The sequence below is a fragment of the Cheilinus undulatus genome, linkage group 2 (assembly GCF_018320785.1).
Source record: "Cheilinus undulatus linkage group 2, ASM1832078v1, whole genome shotgun sequence".
Taxonomy (NCBI): Eukaryota; Metazoa; Chordata; class Actinopteri; order Labriformes; family Labridae; genus Cheilinus; species Cheilinus undulatus.
Genome location: NC_054866.1, coordinates 28,470,431 through 28,482,674, shown reverse-complemented (window position 1 = coordinate 28,482,674; position 12,244 = coordinate 28,470,431). Strand labels below are relative to the sequence as shown.

General features: G+C 39.3%; 1 protein-coding gene across 2 annotated transcripts in view; it reads right to left on the bottom strand.

The window, feature by feature from the left end:
- Positions 1 to 2,011: 2,011 nt before the first annotated feature.
- Positions 2,012 to 12,244, bottom strand: part of mettl16 (methyltransferase like 16) — a 43,670-nt gene continuing 33,437 nt past the window's right edge. For both annotated transcript variants that reach the window (XM_041797527.1, XM_041797517.1), the window contains exons 7-10: positions 11,863 to 11,932; positions 8,896 to 8,985; positions 3,394 to 3,567; positions 2,012 to 2,941 (exon numbers count right to left, since the gene is read on the bottom strand). In XM_041797527.1, coding sequence (XP_041653461.1) covers positions 2,348 to 2,941; positions 3,394 to 3,567; positions 8,896 to 8,985; positions 11,863 to 11,932 — 928 coding nt within the window. In that variant the 3' untranslated portion in view covers positions 2,012 to 2,347. The remainder of the gene's footprint in view (positions 2,942 to 3,393; positions 3,568 to 8,895; positions 8,986 to 11,862; positions 11,933 to 12,244) is intronic.

The window sequence follows — 12,244 nt, the reverse complement described above, 5'->3', positions numbered from 1 at the left end:
TATTTCCACAAATTGTAAGCGACCACGAGTGCGGTGAATGTACATTGCAATGATGTGTCGTTTTAACGACCAATGAGCGTGTAGAAAAGCTATGTATGGTACTCGTACACATGGACACAACCAATGCAATGTGTTGTAGATTAGAAATAAACAGTATGAGCTGCAGATGGTGTTATTTTAATAGGATTCCACTGTGTACAGACGGAGTTTGTGTGTTTATTTCTTACTAACTTTAAGAAAGAACAATTATTAAATATCTGTAATTTAAAATCAATATACATTGTATTCCCAGTATATAAAACTGATAGATTTAGCCTTTTTCTGTCAAGGTACCCTGTAAAATGAAAAAAAAAAAAAAAATCTTAAGTCACCCCAAACAAAATATTGATGAACTACATTTCCACATTCCTATGACTGCTGAGGAATTTATTTAGTAATCAAATTAGAAAAATAATTCTCTTAAATAACTGGAATTGAAATTTCCCCTTGTGGGACTAATAAAGGAATATCTTATCTTAATCTCTTAAAACAATTAAAATGTTTATATTTTAACAGAAAAATGGTGTAAACCTTAAAATCGCACAATGATGCATTTTGGCACACCTGCTCAACTGGTGAAGGGGTATTCACTCACTGACCTCAACACCGAGACGATTTCAAGAAAGGGGCATATGAGACAATTTTGAGTAATAAGACTGGGATACTTAATATTTTACACATTCATGGCTGTTCTTGGGTGATGTAAAGCATTTTGAAGGCATCCTGGCTGAGAAAGGTTGGTCTGCTTTATTGTTTAATTTAAGGCTTTACCAAGCTTAAGTACCGATGACTGCTTTTTCAGTATTCTTTCAATGTTAATTTTTTAAAAAGATATTTAAAAGAGATGGGTAAAGTGGATAGAGTTGGAAATGGGAATGAGAGACAGGTGAGTTAGGAGCCTTAGGCCACATGCATGCATGGGGCGCAACCTAACCACTGGGCCATCAGCACCCCAATAATGTTAAGTTGTATTTTTTTTTTTAAACATCATTTAAAATTTGCCCTCAATAGGAGGCAAGGTGAAATCTTTGTCATTAGTTTTTATCTGACAGTCAGAAGTTTCAAATGATCAAATTAACAAAATCCAATTGACAATCTAGTGAGATGTTTTAAAAAGTTGCAGTTTCTCAGGCTTCAGGGGCTGCGACCAGCAAATGTAGGAAACTTGGTCTTATTTATGCCCTGAAAATGAATAATTAATGATCCAATCTGATTCATTTCAGTAACGTCTTTGAATAATGAGTCAATTATACAAGCTTGAGTCAATTTATACGTATAATTATTTCCTAAATAGGCTGTAATTAAAGCTTTGGCCACATGAGCTATAAGTCAGGAGTCTACCCAAGAATATGAGCTTGATGTATTAAAAAAGAAAAAGAAGCCACGGAAAGTCAAACACAAAAAAAAAAAAAAATTTTAAAAAGGGCCATTTAAGTCTACAGTATCAGTGAGATATCACAGCCATACAACAGTGAACACCTGCTTTACATTTTGGCAATGCTCTCACAAGACTTTATGGTTGGTGGATCCAAAGTCCCTGCTCATCAGGATCATACAGGAACTCTGTTTTATTTTCTTCTAACAACACACCAACAATGAATGCGACTCTGTTCAAACAGCCCTGGATATTTAGGTCTCTTTTCCTGTTATTATTCTCTCAGCGCCAATCAGGAAGTATGCCGTCTACAACAGAGTACCAACAGTGGAAACAATAGTAAAGGTTCTCAGGAAATACAGAGGAACTCCAGGAACATCCTGAATTACATGGTGTGTGTGCAGTTAGGATGTGTCAACTACTGCTGTGCAAATTTAGGATCCATTTCTCATTCACTAATAAAACATTGATGAAAGTGTTCATTCAGTGGGCATGGAAGGGACACATACACTGCCCTCTTATGGACATATGAAGGTGCTACATTATTATTAAACCAACAGGCCAAAATGAATCACTGTGGACAAAAGATGCATCATAATGTAGAAAACCTTGATCTTTTATTGAAAATATTTGAATACTCAATACTAATGTACAGTACACACTACCTTAAAAGGTAAAGTGTAAAAGCAGTACAGAGGGTGTTTCAACTAACTGCAATAAAACATTTCCCTCTACTGGGTTAAACATCCAGAAGTGAAATCAACCCTTCAAATTCCAAAAAGCTGTGTAAAGTTTTGCACAGTATAATGATTTAAGTTTTCAAAAAGAAACTTCCCAAGTGGAGGCACTAAATAAAGATCTCTAAAAATAATGAATTAAAAAAAAAGAAAAACAACTTTTTTTCTTTTATCTTGACCTGTATTTTGTGTGCATTCAGGATTTTCCAATGGATCTTAAAAGTGTGTTTTTCAGGTATGTGCACAGCTGGTTCATCAGGTCTTTATTCTGACCTTCCACCCAATGCATCTCTATCAGAACATCACTTTCCTCTGGACTCACGTTCAGCAGACACTTAAACAGGAAGTGTTCCACTGCAGCAGGGTTTGGGGGCAGCTCACTGGCTGCAGCAGGCGCTTCCTTTAAGCCAGCATCCTGTTCTCCTCCTGTAGAGCACTTCATGTCCACATCTCCAGCTGATACACTCTCTGACACCTCTTTTTCTCCACTTGGGTTGGATGTTAGATCCATACTCGTCTCATCTACAGAAGATGCACGGTTGTGAGTGCTGTCATCTTGGGCGTTGTGTGTGGTAGTTGATTGGTTTTCAGATGCAGGAGTTGTGGTGGAAGCAGCTGTGACTGCAATGGTTTGAGAGCAGGTTCCAGCAGTTTGAGGTGCCCTGGGAAGTTCTCGCAGCTGACGCGCCCCTTCACGTCGTTTCTGACGCCCATGGATCCACGTGTTCTCCATGGCTGTTAGGAAAAGACTCTGCTCCTGTTTTCTGCAGGGAACACGTTTGTGCAGCACCTGTGGAGACACAGACACACACAACACAATTCAAAACATGATGAAGTTTACTGCAGATTTGTGTTAAAGTAATAAATAGCTTTGAGGTAAACCCTGACAGGAAAATTATTAACTTCTACTTAGATCAATATTAAGATCAGAGGCAGAGGTTTGAGGTTTTATTGACCAACTTTGTATTTCATCCCACCATTTCCCCATTATCATTCTTATTCTATTTGGGTACATTTACACAAAAACTGAGCCCTCACATTAAAAGTTTAGCAATAAAATGTTTTTAAGTGCCAAACTGACCATTATTTACACATGCCATGTCATGCAAAATGCTCCAGAGGTCAAAGGCCCCTGATAAGTTGGCTAAATCTTTGAACCACTACTAGTGCTTAAAGGCAGGGGTGAAACTTGTTATCCCATTTGTCCACTGATATCTGTACAAATTTAGACTTAAAGCTTACCTTCAGCTCAGTGAGTGTTTTCTCCAGCAGAGCAGCGATGGTCTCCACAGGACTGCTAACAGTACATCCTAAAGCCGATGCCTTGGTCTGGAGCTCCGTCACTCCGGGCCCTGGTAGTGTGAACGACAGCGGCCTCCTCGCCTTCTCCAGTTTACGCTTCTTACTGGGAGGAGACTGACAACAAAGAAGAGATTTAGGGAACATTTACCAGCAGACTGTAAAAGTCAATCTTCTGTAATAGTAAAACATGTAGAAAAAGAGTTTAAAATATTTCAGAGGGTACAAAATAAACAAATGAAAGGGTCAGACAGAGGAAACAGTGCTGCCTGGCTGATGTCAACAATCCCAGAGATACCTGTGGTAACACAGTCAACAAGTTTGATAAGCTCCAGTCTCAAATATGCATGATAAGATTCACCTCTAGATAAATTACAACACAGGGGATAATGTCCTCCTGCCAAAGAAATCAGTTTTACACTTTGAAGATTCTAACTCTAAATGTTTTTGCTGCTTTTCATCTGAACCTTTCCATCTGGTCTGTTCTCTTTTTGTCTTTTCTGTGAGTTTAAGTCCCGCATTTGTGCACAATGGCTCACAAAGTCGAAACAGCTGATAAAAAAACCCCACAGAAACAGAGGCTGATGTTTGATCAGACATAACATCAGTGATGGTAGTAATTCAAAAATAACCCTATAAAAAAAGTCCACAACAAGGCAGCCAGCAGAGGGCAGTGAAGAGCTCCTCTTCAGTTTGTTCTTTCTACACCCAAAGGGGTACAAAAACAAATTCAAAGTGCTTTATTTAGATTTGCTGGTCAGATGTAATCTCCCAAACTGCTCTGTATTAAAACTACCCATACAAATACAAGTACAGGGGGGAAGGGGCAACCGAGATATGGGGTCAAATCTGGCTATATGTCTCAGTGAAGTTACAAAAGAATAATAATATGTATGACAGTATCTTTTTCATGTCCAATGCTGTATTTTATATTAAGGAAGAACTTTAATATATTCTTACATTTTCTGGTACTATATTTGGGTCCAAAAACAACACAGATGAAAAGAAAAATACATATTTGATAATAAATAAGCACTGATTATATACTTTGGTGTTCCTCAGGGCTCAGACTTGGGACCGTTCGAATTTTCAACTTAAGGATAGGTCAAAATGTTACCAGTGCAAATTTTCATTGATTTGCAAACAGCACTGTCATTTATTGCTCCCCTACTACACAGCACGTTTCTGTTGCTTACAAGAAGCCTTTGATGCAGTACAACACACTGTGCATAAATTACAGTTTATTCTCAATCCTGATAAAAACCAAAATTCATGATGTTTACAAACTCCAAGAAAAAGCCACTGAACCTGCCTTCTATTACTACATCTCAAGATGGTTTTAAAAACCCAGCTGCAACTTTGCTCATCTTTTGACTTGAAAAGACGTGTTGCTGCCATTTTTATACCTCTGATAGATTATGGCAATGTCTTACACGCATGCAACTCCTCAAAGCCTTAAATCTTTAGATACTGTCCGCTATGAGGCACTGAGATTCATTACCAATCTAAAGACCCTAACTCATTATTGTATTCTGTATGAGCATGTTGGGTGGCCTTTATTGACCAATTATAGACAAAATCATTGGCATGGTCTTATTTATAATGCTATACTTAACCTGCTTCCAGCATACTTGTGTGATTTTAGCCACGTAAAAGTGCTGGGAGATACAGGGAGATCTGTGACACAGTCGCAAGACTTCTGCGATCTGTTTCCAAAGTCTGTCTGGAAATGGATCAAAGGAGTTGCAGGAGATTTTTGTATTTTGGGGAGCAGGTTTCTTTAAAACTAAATAGTAAAGTTGTAAAAGAAGATGCATCAGGTTATAGAGGTTTTGCCCCTGACTTTCTGCTCTGTGACCCAGGATTTGATTGCTCTGTGTTTGTCAGTAGTTTTTATGTTTGTAGCTCTAATAGTTTTGGTGCTTAATCTTTTGGCAAGGACACCTTTTAATAAGATTCTTGATCTCAGTTAAGTTTTTCTGGTTATATAAATACAAATGAAATGCATAAACAAATGTTTGGGGTGTGGTCACATCAGAGACACCATGTGTTCGTTCTGTTATTCTGATTATAATTTCATCTTAATCATTTATTGCTTTGCAGTTCTCAGAGCACAAACAGCATGTGGGAATATGAAATCATATCTTTTTTTGGTAGAAACTCATATAATCATTGTATAAGATGAGACTTGAAGGTTTTAGGAGTCTGAGTGAACAACAGTTACAACATTACATCTTCATCACACACCACAGGAGGGCACTCTAACCACACACACTGCACCTGAACCTGCGGAGAATTTAACACGCTTCTTTCTTTCTAATCCCTCTAATGTCACACTGCGATGGCGGTGGAGGTCATTACTGAACTGTGTCTGAATACGACAGATGCTCCGTACTGATCGTCCCCTACGCGTCCACTGCGGCCAACATGCCCACGCTGCACTTCCAGAGTCTCTGCAGAGTGTCGGAGAGCGGGGAGACAGCAGGGGTCTGCAGCCCACACTGCACTGTGACGGAGCAGACAGCATGGCCGACTGACCTACAAACAGCACAGGGAAGGAGCACACTGTGACCTTCACACTGCTGCACTGATCTTAGACAAGTTTTTTTTTTTACTGGATTATATTTATGCATCAGAGGACTTAATATTCTGGTGATTAATATATTTACATGTCTGTTGCATCTGTTTTATTTTGAAAGTAAGCTACACCTCCACTCCCATAAAAAAAGCTTTTTTTACTGCCAGGATCATCTATTGATTATGAGTTAAAATGTCGGACCCTTTAGAAACATGTTCAAATGAGATGGACATGTTTAATTAATGGGCTGACAATAGAAGCTAGCATGTCTGTCTGCTTGTTAGAGCCTCTTTTCATTTCTTATTGTTTTTCACAGACGTCTCCCCCTCTCTCCTCCACTACCCTCTGCAGCCCTGCAGCTCACTGTACGAGGAGAGGAAATCAATAAAATCCATCACGCCAAACCTGTCTGTTTGTACACTGCATCCTTGACACAGATTCAAGCACTCACACTGGAGTACATAAAAACACTAACACAAGGAGTATGAGCACAGACGCAAACAAAAATCAACAGACAAAGAGCTTTAAAACCATGGTTTACATCCACACATACTCCTCTCCATAGAAAGACATCCTCTTCTGCTCTTCCACTCCATTATTAATCCCACTTCCACACTCTCACCTCAGAGCATGCTCTCATACACACATAATACACACATACACAACGTGGGTAAATGGCAACCTCACAATAAAAGCCTCGTCTCATTTTGAAACTAGCCACAGTAAAAGCCTCAAGTCTGATAAGAGCCGCTCTCTCCGGATATAATGCCATCCAATCATCCATCTTGACCTTCTGAGTACACACAGACAAAAATACATGTGTGTACAGTACAACACATTGTGCGTCATACAAAAAGCAGAAACAGGATGTTGCAGATTTCACCTTTAGGCAAACACTGTAAATCATACTCTTGAGTCTGAACATCACTGCATTGACTTCTGAACCCAGGACCTTCCTGACCCTCCTACCACCAGAGGCCCGAATGAGCAACAACATCAACACAATATGGCCTGGGGCTCAGATAAAACCTGCCAGCCTCCAGTCTCTATTCTGTCCATGTGTTTTTATTCTGCACTGCAAAAACTCAAATGTAATCTCTATTGCATGTGTTTTCTATGCTGGTTAATACACCTAATTTCAAGACACAAAAGTCACATTTTCTTCCCTGTTAGCAGATTTTTTTGAGATATTACAAGAAATTCAGATCTTATTCTTTAATATATTGAAATAGCATGTTTATCTGGTCTTTTGCTGTGAATGTGTCTTACAGTAAGTTTTATTTTACTAAAAAGATAGAATATGTAGAATTTTCACAATTAAATTTTTACATTAATTTAGAAAATTATATATCCCTAAGTTCTATAGTAAGAAGTAACTACATTACCTCAAATAATTCCAACAGTTTTCAATGCAAAAAATAATAACAATAATAACAATTTTTGTATATTTAAAAGTCCATGTCTTGTCCTCCTGACCATGACCGAGCTGCCATGACAGCTACATAAGTGTGAACTGCCATCAGCTGTGTATTCTGTAACCATTGCTGTGGGGGCAAAGTCACTAACAACCTTTGTCTACATTTTCCATTGCAATGATTCTCCATGAGTGATAAAACAGAATTTCCCCCCACCCCAAAAAATCTACACTAAGTAAAGTTTCTCTCATACAGTCAATCTGGAAGATTTGATTCAATATTTCAAGCTGAAGTAAAAAAGGAACCATTTTCAATATGAGGAAATAAAAGGTAATTTGAAATAAAACAGGACACTTGAGCCCTAATAAAAGGATAAGTGCTCAATAAAGAATATACCTAGGTTCAGGTTAATACATTGATTGTGTAGCTTTCAGAAATATGTTTGATTTTGCTTGCAGTTTCCTGTGTCACCAAACTGAATAAATGAGGTTTAAACCGAGCAGGACAGTAAGGAAAAGAAAATGTAATGTAAGGGTAATGGTTGTAATTGCAGTTTGAGGGTTGACCTGGTAATATAAGGTTTAGTAGGTCACAGTTGCATGCGTGTCACATATGTTAAAGTCTATATGTAACATTAATGAGCACCCACACACACACACACACATATATATATAAGAGCATGCATTCATACAGATGCACCAGACGTCTATAGGAACACACACATGCAGGCAGAATGAGGAGGTCAACCATGCATGGAATTACATCTGCAGAAACTTCTGTCATTTCACTATGAGCACAAACACACACAGACACACACATGCTCGAGGGGTCTGCCCTGTAATGATGGCGAGTGTAAATGATGGCGAATGTGCGTGAAAGAGGAGGAGGAGGGTCACAAGAGGAAATGTAGGCCAATCATTCTGCTCAACTGCTTTCATGCTGAAGAGGCCAAAAGAGAGATGAGACCGATAAACAAAACCCAAAAAAGACCAACAAAATGCAAACAGTCCTCATCTCACGACCTCCTGATGTCCTCCCACCTTCTTGTACCCTGTCTTCACTCCAGCATCATACCCTTTTCCCCGTCTCTTCCTCTTATTTATGTCTGGCCCTCTTACTGTCCAGACAAGACAATGGTTTGATGTTGTGTGCACACAGTCCTGGCCTTGGTAACTGTTGCCTGGATACAGCATGTTAAAAATCACATCAACATCTCCCCAGAGGGAGAGAAATAAGTGCTTTTAATGGAACAGGGCTGGAGGGAGAGAGTCTGCTGAGGTTTTACATAATTGAGGAGGGTTTTCAGAAACATTCAGCTGCTGGAGACAAGCAGTTGAACAACCAAAATGACCAACACTGTAAAGATTACCTTTCTGTGTATTTATCATGTTACTCCAGCCTTTAGAACCACAAAACAACTTTCTGAATCTGAAATGAAGTCTTCAAACTCACCGGAACAATCACATCATCGTAGAAACTCCAGGCAAGAGCCCAGCGCATCGTCCGGCCCTGGCAGAACTCTGTGTGCGTCACTTTAGGCACCTGAGAATAAAGGAAGGAGTCAGCAAGGGGCGCACTGCACAAAGAGCTGATTGATAAGATTTAATTGCACTGAAACGGATCAGTTTTAGTGAAAAATCTAAGACCTCTCTTTTACCATGAGTTGCAATGTGCTGTTATTTTTGGTTATGCCAGAACACTTGTGATTTTGTTTATGCCTTATATATAAACTGGCACTTGAAAAGAAAATCATGGAGGAAATCTGAAGAAAAGTTATTCACTTGGATAAGTCTTAAATACTCAAATTTGTTAATTTTTCAGCTTTTAAAAGAATTGCAAGAGCAGGCATCCATTTACAAAAGCTACAGCCTTTGATGCACTCCTTGCTGGTATAAAAGGATAATGCATGTCTCCCTCCATTCTCTCTCCCTGTAGACATGTTTACCGCTTGGAACAAAAAATAAATAAATAAATAAACATACATTGCGTTCCACATTATTATGCAAACGACATTTTTCTCTGATTTTCTAAATATCAATGCAAATGACAGTCATAATATTTTTCAAGTCATCAGCTGTTAGAACATAATTCAAATGTTTTTGAACAAATTTCATAATGATAACCGTTACTTTTTTAAAATAAAAACCTCAAAATGCACTGTTCCCCATTATTATGCAAAATAGAGTTTTAAAAAAATTTATAGGTTGTAAAGAACTGAAAATGGTCATTCATTGAATTTGCAGCATTAGGAGGTCATATTTACTGAAATCAAAAGCTATTTTAATCAAAAACATCTTAACAGGAGCCCTTCTTTGATATCACCTTCACAATTATTGCATCCATTGAACTTGTGAGTTTTTGGAGAGCTTCTGCTTGTACTTCTTTGCAGGATGCCAGAATATCCTCCCAGAGCTGCTGTTTTGATGTGAATTTCCTCCCACCCTCATAGATCTTTAACTTGAGGATACTCCAAAGGTTCTCAATAGGGTTGATGTCAGCGGAGGATGGGGCCACACCATGAGTTTCTCTCCTTTTATGCCCATAGCAGCCAATGACACAGAGGTATTCTTTGCAGCATGAGATGGTGCATAGTCATGCTTGAAGAAAATTTTGCTACAGAAGGCATTGCTCTTCTTTTTGTACCATGGAAGGAAGTGGTCAGTCAGAAACTCTTCATACTTTGCCGAGATCATTTTCACACCACATTTTCAGGGACCCTAAAGGGGCCTACCAGCTCTCGCCTCATGAATACAGAACAGGACTCCGCCCCCTCCTTGCTGACGTCACAGCCTTATTGGGACATGGTGGCCATCCACCAACCATCCACTACTCCTCCATCTGGACCATCCAGGGTTGCACAGCACTCATCAGTAAACAAGACCTTTGAAAATTAGTTTTCACGTATTTCTGGGCCCACTGCAACCATTTCTGCTTGTGAGCATTGGATAGGGCGGCCGAATAGTAGGTTTATGCACAACTGCAAGCCTCTGGAGGATCCCACACCTTGAGGTTGGTGGGACTCCAGAAGCAACAGCAGCTTCAAATACCTGTTTGCTGCTTTGTAATGACGGTTTAGCTACTGCTCTCTTAATCTGATGAATTTGTCTGGCAGAAACCTTCCTCATTATGCCTTCATCTGCACGAACCCATCTGTGCTCTGAATCAGCCATAAGTGTCTTCACAGTACGATGATCACGATTAATTTTTCATGAAGTATCTAATGTTTTCATTCCTTCTCCAAGGCATTACACTATTTGAGGCTTTTCGGCAGCAGAGAGATCCTTTTTCTTTCCCATGTTGCTGAAACCTGTGGCCTGCTTAATAATGTGGAACAGTGCATTTTGAGGTTTTTATTTAAAAAAAAATAATGGTTATTATTACAGTAAGTTTGTTCAAAAACATTTGAATTATGCTCTAATGGCTAATGACTTTAAAAATATTCTGACTGTCATTTGCATTAATATTTAGGAAAATAAGAGAAAAATGTAATTTGCTTAATAATCTGGATAGCGGTGTAAATGTATAGCAGCTCCACATAACCACATCATTTTAGATCCAATATGTTTTATATTTGATGACTTTTGGCTCCACTGAGCTCCACAACATCTTTGTCTATCTGTCAGTGAGAAAACAAAGACCTGTGGTGTGAAGAAGACACACATTTGGTGTGAAAGCCCTAGTGCTAACAGAGCACTTTAAGTATCTCCCAAGGCTGCTTTGGTAAAGAAGAGGAAGCAGGTCACTGAGTTAAAAGGGCTGTGGTCAAAGAGCTCTGTATCCAAGATATTCACATTTTCTAAATAAAAAAAAAACAAAAACAAAAACAAAGAGAGATGGAGAGAGAAGGTCAAGTGATGGGTGATAAAAGCATTAGCATATTAACTAGGCCATGGTTTCTGTTTACACACACTTTGAAAAGAAGAAACAGCCTCTGCTCTGGACTCACGCCAGGCCCACACTCACCCTGATGAGCAGCAACAGCATCCTGAAACCTCTGGAGGAGGTTTGAGGGATGGGAGTGACTGGCTCAGGACCAGAGGCCTGCAGCCGTCAGGAGTCATGTTTCAGACTATTAGTTAGGCTAATGAGGCTAAAGCATGTTAGCTACAGAGTACCGCGTGATCCAGTCATGCACTGCTAACAGACATCAGCTCATTCAGAGCTTGTTTGCTTAGCTAGCATATCTAAAAGAGCTGATGTGTTGGATTTCTTAGAGTATCTGCAGCTCTGAGAGTGACGACTGTCCACTTCAAAAGTCCATACTGTGTCCCAGTAGATTGTTGAGGTTTGAGTGGTTAGAAGAAGATTGTTTTAACAAGCTGTTTTCTTACCCTGCACAAAGTGAGGTCATTTAGACATGGACAAACCGAGATTAAAGCTGTGCATGCAGGTATGCGTGTTGCTTTGGTTTGTACTCACCCCTTGCTTCCTAAGCTCCTCTTTCAAAGGTGCCAAGCTGCATTTCTTCCCCAACATGCAGCTGTACCACCTGCAGGAAAGAAGAACACATATTAACAGGTTGTGTGCCGCTGTGTTAGTGTAGCAGCTAAACTGCCAAGCAAAGATCAAAAGGAGCACAGGCGAACTTTAGGGAGCAAAGTAAAACATGAGAAGCAGAAAAAACATCCTGAAGTGCACAGTCACACCAGAGGAAAAGTCGTTTTGAAGTCCTCCTTTGGTGTAGGCTGGATCAATAATCACTGCTGTGCAATAAAGAGATAAGGTTGGTCCTGATCAATAAGTGCAGTAGAGTCCAGCTGGGGAGAGATGGAGGAAAAAGATAAACACATCTGAGAGGTAT